The following is a 16,213-nucleotide window of genomic DNA, read 5'->3' as shown; positions in this document are numbered from 1 at the left end:
ACAAAGCTTAACAAAAGTAATTTCAAGATTAATATTTCTGTTATATTTCTTATTTATAAATATTAAGATTTACTACTTTTATAAATTATCTATGAGAATCGATAGTTGTTAAATTTAATACTAGATACTAAAATCAGTTTAGTCTTATTTAGTACCAATGGATGGATGTCCTGTGAAAAAGAAAATGGATTCTGCCTTATGATTGGTCAATCCATTCTTTGAAAGGAAATTTAAAATAGGAGCTCTCATGTTGGCAGGATTTTCAAGTGGTAAGGTTATGTGTTGTTGTTTGTTGACTATTTTTGAAATATATAAGTAATAGATATTCAATTGAATTGGCTATTTATAACTATAATATGTATTTACATTATAGTTCTGTATAGTTTTGGTAGTTGTTCATTGTATTGCTTGAAAGTTGGGAGTGTAAGTGCCTCTTCTTATCTTGTTGGCCTAGCCTACCTATCCTACGCCTAAGGATAGGCCTAGCGTGGGCTAGGACCCTAGACTAGGCGGATGCTGCAGTGTTGGTTTATCTGGCGATGGTTAAAACCTGTCCTGACATGAATGGACGAACTAGAGCTGCAGGCCTAGATTAGCCTGGGCGCGGCTAGGCCGATCTTGCGCCTAGCTTATTATGCCTACTACCTACCAAATATTTTTTTAGCTAAAACTAAGACTGACCATTAGTCATTACCACCAGTCACCAGAATTGGTTGGATTGATTATTCAGCATCAGCAGCATTTTTAAAAAAAGGAAGTGAATATATATAGCCTACGTCGCCGTAAACAATATATTTACGTTAAATAATAACGCATGCGCAGTCATACTTTAATAAACTTGCATTTTCAGCACTTGACATTAGCGTGGCCTCCCAAGCCGCGGTGATTCCCCCAAGTTCACCACCATGGCACTAATTAATTTATAATTTTGGTTTTTTTTAAACATAATTTAATTTTCTACAACAGCATAGTATGTAGTTTAATCACTAAATAATATTAAACCATTGTGTTAACTTTTCAAATAAAAGGGATATTATGAGCTGGAAATGTTATGTTCATTTTACTCAATCATGTTGAATGAACACATTTGTCCTAAATACAAGGCCTAGGCCTACTCCAGGTTTCCTTGCTAAAACTCAATTACCACAAAATCAAGACGATATTCTTTTAGGCCTACCTGTATTGTTATACGATAGTCAATCATCACAAATTAAATAACATCTTAATGTTTTCATTCAAACACATTTACCCACGTCGTCACTAACAAAAACAACAACGTTATAGTCTTTGGTCAGGTGAAGCATCGAGCCCCGATCAATTGCGTAGTACATTACAGGAATGTACTTTGTGTATAATTGTTCAAAGGCTTTTAAAAGAGTAGAAACCATTTGTTTTTACAAGAAAAATTGCTGTGTCAAGTTAATGTATTTTAACATGACTATAATAAACACGTCCATGTTTAAAGATTTGATTTTCGTGCACCGTGGATTCATGGTACAGTACATTCATTTAACTTGCCAAAAAAGGGGCCTCAGCAAAAGGCCGATGCTAATTTGGAGTCTAAAAGTTGAACTCCGCGTTAATGTACATTTAACGAGAATGGATAAATTTACATGACCGATAATGAAAGTTTATTAAAGTATGACTGCGCATGCGTTGTTTCGTTTACGTAAATAAATCGTTTACTGATTTGTTTACGGCGACGTAAATACTGTACAGTATATCCACTTCCTTTAAAAAAACATTACAGACATTAGACATTAATAAAGTTACAAAATTTATCGATATACAGTATAGTATAGCCTATGCTAGATTTAAGGTCAAGTTAAAAATCATTGCTAAAAATTTACACATTCTATTTTTGTTCCACACACCAATGACCAGCAGTGTCGCACTTAAAGAAAGGTGTAAAAAATAATAATAGTAGACTTTTGCTTTCTTACATACACCAGATAATTTTTAAGTGAACCACTAAATAACTATTTTCCCTCTTCAGTTTTCACAACGCAAATATGGATTTGCCAGACTGCAAAGGTACAGGAAGTGGATTTACCCTGTACTTGGAAACACAAAAGAAGATAGCTGGGTTTTTGAAGACATTTGAGGAGGATCACATAACATGGCTAGAAGAAATACTTCTAGAGGCCAGAAAAACATTTTCAAGGTGCAGTGGATCAAATTTTCATTATTAATTGTTCCTTAAATAGGTAATGATATATATATATATACAGTATATATATATTCATCTGTATATATATTTTAACCAGTATTTTTAGGCTGCCGACCACCACTATTTTTGCAATTGATAGTGGGAATAAAAACGTAAGCTAACAAACAAAATACTTTCGTTTAATACACAAATACTAGTAGGGAGTTGTTGATTTTAACTCACTGGCTAGACAATGGACATGCTTTCTACATTAGATAAGACAAAAGATATCAATTAACATCTCCATGGTAAGGTTAATTTGAAACCCAACTGCTAGGCATAGGCTTAGTATTGTTGCTCTTTATTGAGCAACAAATGATCGGATTTATTTACAATATACTGTAAATAAAATAATAATAATAATAATAATAATAATAATAATAATAATGATAAATCAATTAAATAAACAATTGTGATCAAAGCCTAGGCCTACTGTACACAGGGCATAAAAGAATGCACACAACGTTATTCATCTGTATTTGTAAGCAACAACATGTCTCATTTTCATTGTCTTGTTTCTTCCAGAATTCTTCTCATACCAATTTAATGTGAGACTAAATATAATGTAGTTTCATATAGTTATTATAAAATAATTGACTGGAACTAATAGGATAAACAATGATAATTATTATTAACATTAATTAATAATTCATTGAAAAATGTACAGGTTCTCTTTTTATGGTCAAAAATTACCCATGTTCAATTATCTCAATGAAAATTAAAATAACTTATGCACATATGATAGACCAACCTATAACAAAATTTTCCAGTTTAATGCCTTTTAAATTTACTTATATTTCTTTTAAACTCTTGTAGGAGAAGTTTAACGCTTTTGCCAAAAACACCAACAACAAAAAAGAGGCATCGTCGAATTCGGCCAAATCCAGAAGATACAGATGATAATAGTGGAAGTCCTCCGGCAAAGAGAAGGTAAGATTTAAATAGAAAATACAGTAAACAATTGCAAGTTAACCTGCTTGCTACTTAAATCAATATACTTGGTATGTTTCATTTTTTTCCAGAGTACAAAGAAAATCCAAGTCTCTAGATGGAACAGTTGAAACTGAACCAATTCAATCTAGTGCACCTCTGCATTCTACACGTAGCACTCGGTCTTCCAATCGAGGAGGGACACAAGAAGGAGTTAGACGCACAACACGAAACAAACAAAAGCCGCTTAAGTCAGTTACTATTATGGAAACAAGTGAAGAAAGCTCATCGGAAAGAGAATCGGGATCCTCTTGCAACACTGAGCATAGTGAGAAGGAAAACCGGGTCAAAAAATTAATAAACCAACATGAAAAGATGATTGCTGAGAGCTCTGATGATGATGTCCAATCACCAAAGCGAATGTCTAAATTCAGATCGAAAAAACTTGATGACATTTCAGAGAATGTGTCACCAGCGGAAAAACAAAGCCAGGAATGTGTTGAAGATAAACCGAATGTGCTTCCAGCAGATAAGCAAATCCAGGAATGTGTTGAGGTAAAACCAGTCCCCATGGCAGAGAAACCCATATCAGAAGGACCAGTTGTTAATGTGAAAGAGCCTAGTCCTGTTCTCGCTGAAGAATCTGTTGTAGAATCGGTCATAACAACAACAGACGATGAACAAATTGACTCTCAGACAGTTGAGGATACCAAACTCAACTCCTCCAATGAGAATAACAAAGAACTAACAAACTCTAAAGGATCATCCAGTTCAGAGTGTGTGTTTGAAGAGGATGTAGTAGTTGAGGAAAGTATAGAAGAGGACAGTTTAAATGAAGGCAGCAATGCAGCATCAATACCAACACAATCATCTTTTATGCTGAACAATGTAAGAATGTCGATCTCAATGAGCAAGTCGAAGACCAAATCGTCTATGTCAAAGCGCCGGTTATCTCGCGATGCAAATGTAAGGAACTCTGTGAGACAGTCTGTAAGGTGTAGTAAACGATTGTCCATAATTTCACAAAAATATAAAATAGAAAGCTGCAAAGAAAAATCGCAAGAAAATGATTGCATCATTGCTGAAGGAAGGATGTCGATTTCAATGAGCAAGTCGAAGACCAGATCTTCTATGTCATCTCGCCGGTTATCCTGTGATGCAAATGTGAGAAAATCTGTGAGACAATCTATAAGGGCTAGTAAACGGTTGTCCATGATTTCACAAAAGAATATAATGGAAAGCTGTGGAAAGAAATCTCAAGAAGGAAGTGATAGCAGTAGTCCTGAAGAAAAGATTGCACCATTCGCAGAAAGCATACCAGTTGAGATGCCAGTGGTAGCAGAATGCTCACCAGCTCCGATAGTAGTAGTGGCAAAATGCTCACCAGTTCATCAGAATGCCAATGAAAACTCAATGGAAAGGGCAAAATCTAACTGTTCAAGTGAAAGGTATGATATTTCTTACTTGAACTTAGTATCAGTAATCTTAGTATTTTCATATTTTCCAAGAGTGATATGTCCGGCTTGTCAATAGAAGCCCTAATTTACAATACAAAACACAAAAAATGACCTTGTAAGATCTTAAGCATTGTTTAAATAATTGTAATATTAATAAGTATTTTGTTAAAATATAGCTTGTATTAGTAATATAGAAACCCACTACTCCAATAGTAACACATACTCTAATAGTAACCCACCATGGGTTACTAAATTACTAAATTAGAGTATAGGTTACACCCTGAAAGGCAATCAAGGAATAGTAACCCAGGGTTATTATTATAATTTTTACAGTATACAGAATATTTTGTATACAACTGCCAGCTGATATTACAATATAACAATTGAAAATGTAAAACATATTTTTCTTGTTTAATAAACAGTTGTGTAGAATTAGAATCAGTGGATGATGCAGAAAATGAGCCTCGGAGACAGACAAGAAGCCGTAATAAACAGATGAAGCCATCCCAGCAGGCACCTCAACCTAACACTGATGACACAGCACCTAAAACTAGCAACAAACGAAAGCAGACTCATGATTCTGATGAGTCGAAGGAATCCAGTCCTGACAAGAAGCCCACTAGGTCAGAGATATTATCCTCCCTTTAATATATGTTACACATGTTATGTAAGAAACATGACTATCCACATTGGGTTCATTCATTCAACTGATTTATTTCAATACGCTAAACACAAAACAACTGATTGGGCAATCAACATATGAATATGGAAAATTAACTTAAAGAGCAACACCATGTGTATCTGACAAGCTATGTTTTATAAAGTCTCTCATTTAACAATGGACATTTCCATTGTGTTAAAAGATAACCAAACATGTGCATTTGTGGATATTCTTAGCCTTGTTCTGATTGGTTAGCTGTTAAGTTTGATTGACACTTTGGAATGTTCCATTAACACTCCCAATTGTTATTATTTTATTGTTATTTTTGCATTTGTTTTTGTTATTGTTACTAATTACTTATTATTACTACAATTTTAAGCATGATGAACATCATTTTTTTTGTGTTAAATTCGCTTCATTTTCTCTGACATTTTAGAACACGAACTAAAACAAGGAAGTACACAAAATCTAATACACAGGATACGGATAGTGAAATGGCTACTCCAGGAAAAGAGCAACAAACTAATAGAAGTGTTAACACTGCGGAGAAAATTAAAAAGGGAGTCAAGAGGTCATCAGTGAGTGAAAAGGAGGTAGAAAATTTCAATACCATTATTTTATGTCAGTGGGCATTCAACTACCATTTTTCCTTTCAGTTAAAAAGTGCTTTTACAGGATTCTCATTTTGATAGCTAGTTAATTCACTAGAGAGGACCATCATCACACTAAAAACATGCATCCTAACTTAGCTAGTTGAAAAAATACTCTAGAAAAGTACTACCAAAATAAATTGACAAAGCCTTAGTTTGTTAATTCACTATATCTGAAGAATGACAAAAAAGTGAATTAATAATCCTAACTAGCTAGTTAACTATACCCTATCTAGTGAAAGACCAGGACATTGAATTGACATTCCTGTATACTAACTTTGAGGCAAACATAATCTTAATAATATTCTCAATAAATTTCGGTTTCAAATTGCACATGAAAAGGAGAAAATTGTTAATTATTTATTAACTTTATCATTTAATATCATGTATTTATTCATCAACATGGTTGGTTTGGTTCACATGAAATTTAGATTCAAGGTGCTTGGTATATTGGATAGCCAATAGTAGTATTCATACATGATTGTGTGAATGCTAGAACTGCACTATGTCTTAGATAGGACCACAGCTTAAATACTGATGAAGTAAAAGAATAGAAAGAAATATAATTAATTTTACTATTGCAGAAGAGATTTTCAAAAGGAAAGAAGATACGTCTTTCAGATCCTGGCAAGGTGGAGGTTGTTGAACTGAGCTCCGATGCTGTAGTCAATCAGGATCAATCTGAGCAGTTTGATGACAGCTTAGAACCTTCATCTGCAGGTGAGGAGAGATTATTTATTTGAACATACATTTACTTCACTGTGTGCATTTAAAAAAAAAAACATTTTATATAGTTTTGAAAAAATATATATTTATATAATATTCATTATATTTTCCTGGTTGTTTCTTTGTTTTTTCACATGCCTATATTAAAACAAATAATGATGCATGGAATAAATAATATCGTTATTTTAATTTGCAGAGGAAATGAAGGCGGATGAGAAAAGTATCAAAGAGCCTAAACGCAAGTTACGACGTACAACCCAAGACAGTGATCCAGGGGCAACAGAGACTGTGTCCTTGGCTGCTGCTGAAAGCTCACCAAATGAGGATGACATAAGGCAAGTTGTAATGATGGTTTATTAAATGATGGCGGCATAACAGCATTGCTGACTGTAAGGGGCCCTACAAGTTAATGATATCCTACTAAATAATAATGCCATGTAATCTTGTTCAGAGGTAGAATTTTGACAGTTAACAAAACAATAATACTGTAGTGTTAATTCTTCTTTGGCTTACAGATCTAAAGAATCTTGCGATGAGGATGTTGTTGATAAGACACCTTCTCCCGTTTGTCCTGCTAACAAGGTCAGTCTGCTACCGTGTTATTTAAATATTACCGATCATGTCATCTTGAATGTTAGTTATGCCTGTGACTTTTTCAATAAATTCTAGTATTTGGTTCTGGTATTTAATCTAATATACCTGTAGTATCTCAAAATTGTATTTCTTTAGATTGTAAGACCACATCCACAATCTTTCCTGAACAAGAAAAAAGATGATGGTGTACTGCCAACAAATGCTAATGGTATTATTACTTCATTCATCAAAAGAAATACTCCCAAGAAGAAAACATTGAAGGTAAGGGATATTATGTAAATACATATTATAAATATCATAGGAGTGATGTTTTGCCCTATCTGACATGTTATCTTACCGAATACTCAGTACATTCCCAAATATTTGCGGAAAAAATTAGTATTTGGGAACATACTGAGTATTTGGTACAATAACATGTCAGGTAGGGCAAAACATTGCTCTTATGATATTTTCCTGACACAAACTCGCATCGAAATTACATAAATGTATGCAATAATGTAGGCAATAAAGCACTATAAAATCTATTCCAATGCACTAATCAGTTGTGAATTCATCTCTCCTTAAATATACAATATAACTTTATTTATCAATGTACGAATCAAAAAGAGAAAACACAAATACAAGCACAAAATTGAACGGAAAAATACATCAGCTTTAAGTAGTAAACAGAAATTCACACAACACAAAGAAACACACAAAAAAGATTGTGAAAAACATAGTTGAAATTGATGCATGATCTGATGTATGCATACTGTAAGCTTTATCATTAGAATATTTACTTTGTGTAAGCAGGAACGTCAAGAAGAGATAAAAGCACAAATTAGACAAAAGCAGCGAAAGGAAGAAGAGATTAGGAAGAAATTACAACAGGACAAGAAGAATAAGATGGAAGAACAGAAAAGGTTTGTGGTTAACCTCTTCATTAAGACATTTGGTTGCCATTGATATGATGTTAACATTTGGATGATGAGAGTGAATTACCACCACATTGCAAGGTCACATAAGAATTTTTTTAAGTAGGTAGTGGACCTTTCTTATTGTTTTGAGTTATTTTGTTAACAGGAAGCGAGAAGAGCGAGCTAGAAAGGCAGCTGAAGCAAGAGAACGTAGAATCCTTCTCCAGAACGAGAAGAGACAGAAACTAGAAGAATTTTATGAGCACAAGCAGGCATTTACAGAGAAGCAAAAAGAAGAGAAAAAACGGGAAGACATGGAGAAGAAGAAAGTATTAACAAAGAAACGACTAGAAGCAGAAGAGAGAAGACGCATTGAAGAGGATAATAGGCAGGTGAAGATGAAGCAACAGGTAATAACATTAACATTTATAAATTACATATCCCTCTATCCAAACATCATTACATAATTAGGAAAATTTGAAAGCCTTAACAATATGATCCAAGCTCCCACGGCAGCTTAGCTCAGTCGGCTAAACTGGTAGCCTCTTTCGTCACTTGTTAAATTCCATCTGCTGCTCTCCTTGTGTACAAATTAGATTTAACTGTTCTCCATCTCATAACGTCTCTTTATTTTATCAGGAAGAGGAACTTAAACGTTACAAGGAGATGATGTCTAGAAAGAAAGAGTTTGAGGAGCAAGAGCGTCTGCAGAAACAGGAAGAATGGCGGCAACAGCAGGAGCTGAGAAGAGCTGAACAAGAGAAGCAGAGACTGGAAGAAGCTAAAAGACGAAGAGATTTGGAGATGGAAAACGAAAGAGAACAACAGAGATTGAAAGAGCAAAAGTAATTTTATCTACATTGTGTGCTTATATAATATATTTTATTATTAAGTTAATAAGAATTAAGTATGATAATCACTAGACCATTAAAGAGATTGAAAATAGAACTTGTCTCATATTGACCTCTAACATAAAATGGACGTTTAAAATCATTAATTATATCATATCTGAAGTTGAAGTAGATTACTGTATATTTTCTTTGTAGTCATAAGATTTACCTCATAAATTTTGTTTATTCTTTTTTTTTTCCCATTAACTGTTTAGCTAGACACCGCCATCACTTGAGCACCTGTGAGTCATGCATCGGCAAGCTTCACGCCTTAAATTGCCGATAAACGGTGCGATGTTGGTCTGGTTCGGTTAAGGCCAACTCAGACAGCGTCGTACGACGCAGCCCGACGCGATTTGTTGTCGCGTCGGGTCTGTGTGAGTTAAACGCAGACGCGATGGTGTGCATCGGGGGCAGTCGTGTAGTAGAATATTAAACATGTTTAATATTACTCACAACGGCTTAAGACTGTCCCCGACGATAAATCGGGTCAGGCTGCGTCGGCCGACGCTGTCTGAGTTGGCCTTTAGGCGTCTAGATTGCTGTTACTCTAGGTTCATGGTTTTTTTTCTTGTCCGTTTCCTTCCGTTGTTGTCAAGCGCCTCGAGGTTGGTCTAACGGGAGGCGCTATACAAATTGCAAATTATTATTATTATTATTATAAAAACATAATTAATTTTAGGGAGAAAGAACGCAGAGAGCTCGAGCGTATGAGAATTCAAGAGGCAGAGATGAGGGAGAGAGAAAGAAAAGCAAGAGAGGAAGCAGAAGAACTGAAGAAAATTGAAGCTGAGAGGATTCGAAGGGAACAAGAACGCAAAAAGGTTTGTTCTTAATTTTTATACCTCATCGCCCTGTTTATCTTTGCTTATTTTGACTATTTTATTTGAATCTAGTTGACTTTATAGGTATTTAATCAGTCCTTGTGGCATAATGTCATGTGCTAATTTTGACTGCATCCTGACTCATTTATTTGGTTTAAAAAATATAAACATTAACATGCTTATTGTTATTTCTGTTTTATTTACATCATTGCTGTTTTATGTTCTTGTGCCATGCAATTTTTAAGAATTTTTCTGTTTTGTAGATGATTTTCTTTGTATGTCTTTATGATTATAAAAAGTTTTACATATTTTTGTATACATTATTAAATTTAATTCATAAAGATAGACATGCAAACCTTCCCTTGTGCTTATGAAGATATTGACACTTTACGGTACAGACTGGTTTAATTTATGTATGTACTGTTTGGCTTCTAAAGGAAAGAGAACATTTGAAACAGATGATGATGAAAGAGAAGCAGCAAATAGATGCTACTGGTACACCAAAAATAAAGCAACCACTGAGTACCAACAACACTGCCCTCAACACTACCGTCACCAAGGATCCTGAAATGCAGTCACCACAGTCTTACGAACTTACACCCCAAAGGTATGCAACAATTTACAATACTTCCTCTGTAATACCTTTCTATATGCTATTCTTTTAAGAACACATATTTAAAACATATCAATGCACTGTCCAACACATCTATGCATACTTGATTAAAGAAGCCCTGCACCTTTAGTGCGCTGCTTATTCAAAATTAAGTGCTTATTTGAGAACAGTGCTTATTTACAAATAGACCCATTCCGCAAGGTTTGTTTATGTGACATATAGTGGGTATAACTATGGAGAATTAGGCCTGCAGGGGCCTAGTTCTCCATAGTTCACTTACTGACTTCATTATACAAAACTTCACTTATGTTTTCAGAGTTCACAAACCGTCGACAGAGGAAAATTACTGTATTGATGACATCAATAGTGAGGATTCTACTGATGATGAAGAACGTCCAAGGAAGAAGGTACCATCATGGGCCCAAGGTAAGCTGTGTGCTATATACATTGGTAGGAAATGAAAGAATGGATGCTGCAAAAATGGGTTTTGGACATCAGTATTGGTTACAAGGGGTTGGAATTTGATAAACTAATTTTTAGGTGTAAAAAAGTCATGTAAAACACCATATGCAAAGTGTTATGAGATGAAATTTAAACAATTTTTGTTTCTTTATTACAGGTGCAGCACTAAGGTCTCACTTGATCCACCAAATTCGATTCCCTATAAATTTGGATAAGATTTTCGGCCCAATAGAACCTCCAGATCTCACAAAAGTTTTCCAAAAGAAAAGAACGCGATACTTAAAGAGAACCAGCTCAGCTGTATGGAACTCACCTATTTTCAACAAATACTAGCTCACTGTGGAATAGCATTTTAAACAAATGAAGTTTCTCAGCCTGTCTATTTACATCCAGTATGTAAATATGCGGGTGTCATGTAAATATGTAAATTACTACATATGATCTGAATAGTGTCAGTGTTTAAAAAAGGAATAATTCTCACCCTATAATTATTTGATCGTTTTCTTTTTAGATATTGTAGTCATTGATTTGGTTTTGTTGGTATTGTGAGAAAGAATTTGTCTACATGTGTTGTTTAATTTTTACAGAAAATTATCTATAAAAATTTATGAAATTTAGTTTAAATATTAATATTAATGAACTTAGATTAATAACTGTGGTATTAACATTATAGAAACTACAAAAGTTGTTTTTTTTTTTTCAAACGTGTATATTTTCAATATATTGGTATTTTACTGAATCAGCGATATCACACCAATTTGTTAGTATGAAATTTGAAGATTGTATAATATTGTGAATCAATAGAGGCAGGTACAAATACTGTACTGTAATAAAAAATTTAAGAAGGTGTGATGACATTTCAACAAAATATTTACTTCCATCGACAATGTATAACATTGTTATAAACAATAGGAAAAGTAAATACAAATAAAGATAGGTTAAATATTGATGTACATTATATTCAAAGTACCTGGTGATTCCAATGGAAGATTTAATGAAATTTGATATAGTATTCAGAGCTTTTTTTTTTACTTGTAAAATTAAAGTAATATAGGGTGAGAATGAACTGTGTTTGTGGTTATTCATTGGTAGTCCCATTTCTCGACTTGATCATTTGTAGATAATAAAAATAAAAAAAATTGAATTGAATAATTGAAAGGTCTTGGGTTTGAATTCTGAAGGAGTTGTACGTCTTTCTCAAATGTTTATCAACTTTAATTATGGCTAGAATAGAGGAGTTTCTCCATCCTAAAGTTACTATCATTTGAATTTGATATAATTCATTGCATATTATTGTACACACTACCTTTCCTTGTGAAGAAAGTCTCCTAATAGGAAAATCAAAGGGTGTATACCATTTGGTCTCATAGTTCAGTTGGTAGAGTATCCAAATGGTAATCAACAGATCTTGAGTTTAAATCCTGTTTCGGGCTTACGTTTTCTTTTTTTTTAAAGTTGATTGTACAGTAATTCGTAGTTCATTTTTATTGGAATATATATACAGTTTTAAAAAAATTTTTTGTACAGTGCTTTCTTGATTATTCCCAGCCAATGTTACCCTATCCAATAAATATTAGAACGATATAATTATTTCATAATCAGCCATGAAAATATATGTCTCATTCAATCAAATGTTCAACTGAAAACAGTATTTACACTTAAGTTAAAATATACTGCCATCTAATGAAAAAAATGAATTGCTTCCTTTAAATGTTCAAAATGCTACAGTACTAGCTTCAACTAAAAAGAACACAAAAGTTTTGCTCGACAAACGGACGCTTGAATAATACAATGCAGTACTGTATTCTGTATGGACCCTTAAAACAGCTGACAGTAAATTTAAGGATTTTCGTTGGTAGATGTATGTAAAATATTGTTTATTTTTGTGTCTTATTGAAAGGTTATAACTTAATGTGATTGTTTTAAATGAGCGATTTTGAAGGTTCTTTTCCAAATGTTTGACGCGAACTTTTTAATTCAATATCTGTACAGTACTTCAAAATGTTTCCATGGTAACCAAAAACACAATGCATTTTAAACTGTCTGGAGACATCAATATTACTAAGGCCTTTAAATACCGTACCACCGAACCTTACACTTCGTAATCCCCACACTCCCAGTCGGTCTGTATTTGACGCTTGTAGGACACGTCTAATACTGCTCATATTACACCTTTCTTAATGCAATAAAAACAGGTGACTCGTAAAGGGTATTAGATGTCCCGAGCTTCACGTTTCTTCCCACAGTAACATTTACAGACCGCTCTGTCTCTATAATCTAATATTTGCTTTATGGCTATATCTCAGTGGTTTACCGTTTACTTTTGGCTTAATTTGCTTTAGAGCTCTAGCTACGGCTACCGAATCGATCTACACTATTTGTGCATACACCCACCACTTTGCTACTGTTAAATTGCATTCGTCTATAAAACCGCCGCCGGCTTCGGTAAATCATAAATGGACTCCGTTCGCATTTAAATGTTTGGTACGCAGGGAGCAGTATTGTAGTATGACTGCTCCCTGGTACGTGACATGTTTTTTAAAATCACCCATGTGATGCAATCGAACTAGGCCTGCACTATCGTATCGAAACGTACCTTTCCTTAAATAAAGAGGGTAAACAGAGAAACGATTGGTTACCCTGGCATGTTTTTATTGTTATGCTAACACTGTACTCTTATCTGTTGAATGCTATTCATCGTTGTTTGTTCATGGGCATTAAAAATTAACCAACCGGATAATAGATCACAAGAACTGTCTGAAGAAAAGAGTTAGTAGACATCAACTGTGTTTTATCAAAGTTGTTTTGGAAAAACAGTAATTTACACTTGATGTGTATAATGTGGTGTTGTGTTGTTTGCAGACGATTAGTTTCTGTTAATGACGTCAGATAATAGTACAGTAATTTATTCCGATCATCTGTCTGGATTGTAATAGATGCCGTTACACAGGACGTAGGACCGTTTATTACTTCTATGGATAGCTGTCAGGTGCCAACACGGGCTGCTAGCCCACCAGGGTCAGATAAGGTTGTTGAGAATACCAAAGAAATTGCTTATTTTGTGACAAGAAGTGAAAAGGATTGGAGGCCGGATAGCTCAGTAGCTTACAGTGAGGACTCGAATAACAAACGTCTTTTTGATTTTGATGGATATTGCAATGATGGTATCGGTGGTGTTACATTTGAAAATTGCTACCATCCTCCAGTCAGGACCTTTACTCCGAACCGATCTGATGAACACCAACGGAAAATGGTGAAAATTGTACGGCGACGCTCCCGCCCATCAGGTGTGGCAGAGGCTGACGGTTACATGGCATTTGCGCCACTTAACGGTAGGAACAAAATAACTATGAACACAATACAAACTGGTACACAAAGACGACTTAAGGAGCGTGTATGTCGTCCATACAGTACATATTCAGTGCCAAAAGCCTGCGATAAATTTGCTATTGGACCGTACGGTATACCGTTCGAGAGCGGTGCAACTGGACGATTTAAAGTAGGTAGTTTATCACGGAGTTTTCCTGGGCTTAAAAATTACGAAAGGGACTCGCACTTCAGTGCAAATGAACCGATTTTAAGAAAGAGCCGATTTAATGATGCGCTAAATCTGATCGTTACAGAAATACCCCGTGGGACAGGAGGCGTACTAAGACGGCCCCCGGACAGACCGTTTCGGCAATTAAAACCAATGAATTACGACACATCTGAGATTCATCGCGTTGCAAATCAACGAATGTCAGTGGTGCACAACACGCTTGCGCGTGCGCAAAATACGAAACGGTCACCTGCCGAATATACAGTTGCAGTTGAGCTGGTGAAACACCTTCAAGTTCAACGAAAAGAAAATAGTTGCTTTAAATTTCCACATTATCTGAGCATGAAATCCAACATTCCGCTGCCACCTGAGATTGGAGAACAGCCAGTGCAAATGATTCACTACATGACGAAAGGTGAATTGTCGCTCAGAGAAGGCAAAAAAGCAAACAACTTTGACCCGAACAGTCCGAAGAAACCACCGACAAAATTTATCCAGAGGAACAAACGTGCTATTTCGCCACCACTTTCCAAAGTCACCAAGGAACAATTTTTTCCTGAAGTGAAACTAGTTCGTGATGAAGAGAAAAACAAACGCATCCAAGAGAGGAAAGGGATCCTCGCAAAAGGATTAAGCTTGAAAGGAAAAATTATGTTGACTCATAAGGACGATGAGTCGCGTCAACAAGTGAACGAACTTCAAAGTTCATCAGCAACAAGCGAGTTAGATTTTCATTTAAAGGGCATCTCTGTGGATTTAAAATCAGTTAAATCTCAAGATAGTCCCAGGCTGGAAACAAAAGAGCAACACGACGAGGGCGAGTCTGCGAATCAGGTACGAATCAACAAAACGCCATTCGATGATGAAAATTTATGTACGAAATTGAAGACAACTGATTTTGAAAGAATAGGTCTATCTGATATGAAATACGAATATCGTATAAATAATGCGAAATATTGTGAATCAAATCAAAGTGAAACGTTCGATGGAGAAAATCAAAGTTCGTCAAACGGAGGATTAGACCTTGAAGATAAGATACCGCATGTTAACAAAACTTTTGAACATCAAATGATCATTAGAAAGAGCGTAGACAATGATGAAATCAATACCTCCATGAAATCTGAAATTTTGAAGGATAGGGAGAGTGATGAAAAGGATGAAGAAATAAGTGAGCATGGCGCACAAACTAGTTGCGACACGGAATTAGACATACGGATACGGCAACCGGTGGCGAGCAGTATGTCGGCCGTCGACGTGCATGAACATTCTGGATGTAGGCCTACAGCAGATGAAACAGTGAGCGAGACAGCTAATATTCTGGACGCAGAGAACATTGAACGTACTGATTATAGGACTAATGACAATGATTATGTTGCTGTGGAAGCAGGAAAGCCCAGTGTTATTATTGTCCCGACTGAGGGGAAGGTGGTCGAAAATGAGATTGTAGAGGATTCGTGTAGGTCTATTGCTATCGACAATACTGACGTCACGAATGAATCAGAAAATTGCAAAATGTCGGACGGCATAGCAATAGAAAATTCAAATGTATGCGCAAGCACAGGGGCAAGCACCAACGGTGAAGAAATAGCAAATGAGAAAGTTTCAGAAAAGGGCGTATGAAAATAACGTATACCTGAAAAAGAAAGCATTGAATAGTGTCAGACATTAGTGGATTCGAAATTAAAAAAAAATATTGCTAGAATATAACAAATGTAGATTAAATACAGACAGTGTCCCCTTCACTGAATATATATATATATATA

At 35.0% G+C, this 16,213-nt stretch overlaps 2 protein-coding genes across 4 annotated transcripts; both read left to right on the top strand.

The window, feature by feature from the left end:
* Positions 1-121: 121 nt before the first annotated feature.
* On the top strand, positions 122-11,978 carry LOC117104863 (inner centromere protein A-like). Of its 3 annotated transcripts, none has more exons than XM_033245730.1 (17): positions 122-269; positions 1,997-2,164; positions 3,026-3,139; positions 3,232-4,587; positions 5,019-5,219; positions 5,694-5,850; positions 6,492-6,627; positions 6,830-6,968; positions 7,149-7,215; positions 7,363-7,488; positions 8,020-8,129; positions 8,290-8,533; positions 8,763-8,968; positions 9,696-9,837; positions 10,275-10,444; positions 10,767-10,876; positions 11,070-11,978. In XM_033245730.1, the coding sequence occupies exons 2-17, from the start codon at positions 2,013-2,015 to the stop codon at positions 11,243-11,245; spliced, it is 3,606 nt and encodes a 1,201-aa protein (XP_033101621.1). In that variant the 5' UTR covers positions 122-269; positions 1,997-2,012; the 3' UTR covers positions 11,246-11,978. The 3 variants fall into 3 exon arrangements, with proteins under 3 accessions (XP_033101621.1, XP_033101623.1, XP_033101622.1); XM_033245732.1 differs by having other exon boundaries at positions 251-274; XM_033245731.1 differs by lacking the exon at positions 122-269 and adding an exon at positions 294-423.
* Positions 11,979-12,538: 560 nt separating this feature from the next.
* Positions 12,539-16,207, top strand: LOC117104867. The gene has a single exon (XM_033245739.1). The coding sequence runs from the start codon at positions 13,887-13,889 to the stop codon at positions 16,068-16,070; it is 2,184 nt and encodes a 727-aa protein (XP_033101630.1). The 5' UTR covers positions 12,539-13,886; the 3' UTR covers positions 16,071-16,207.
* Positions 16,208-16,213: the final 6 nt, after the last annotated feature.

The sequence above is a fragment of the Anneissia japonica genome, unplaced genomic scaffold (genome assembly GCF_011630105.1).
Source record: "Anneissia japonica isolate Jap-2015-1 unplaced genomic scaffold, ASM1163010v1 scaffold287834_len5846547_cov211, whole genome shotgun sequence".
Classification (NCBI taxonomy): domain Eukaryota; kingdom Metazoa; phylum Echinodermata; class Crinoidea; order Comatulida; family Comatulidae; genus Anneissia; species Anneissia japonica.
This window is presented reverse-complemented; position numbering and strand designations above follow the sequence as displayed.

Coding starts and splice junctions, on each gene's coding strand:
- LOC117104863 (XM_033245730.1), top strand. CDS start 2,013: ATGGATTTGCCAGACTGCAAAGGTACAGGAAGTGGATTTACCCTGTAC. Junction 4,588..5,018: donor TCTAACTGTTCAAGTGAAAG/GTATGATATTTC, acceptor TTTAATAAACAG/TTGTGTAGAATTAGAATCAG. Junction 7,489..8,019: donor CCAAGAAGAAAACATTGAAG/GTAAGGGATATT, acceptor TTGTGTAAGCAG/GAACGTCAAGAAGAGATAAA.
- LOC117104867 (XM_033245739.1), top strand. CDS start 13,887: ATGGATAGCTGTCAGGTGCCAACACGGGCTGCTAGCCCACCAGGGTCA.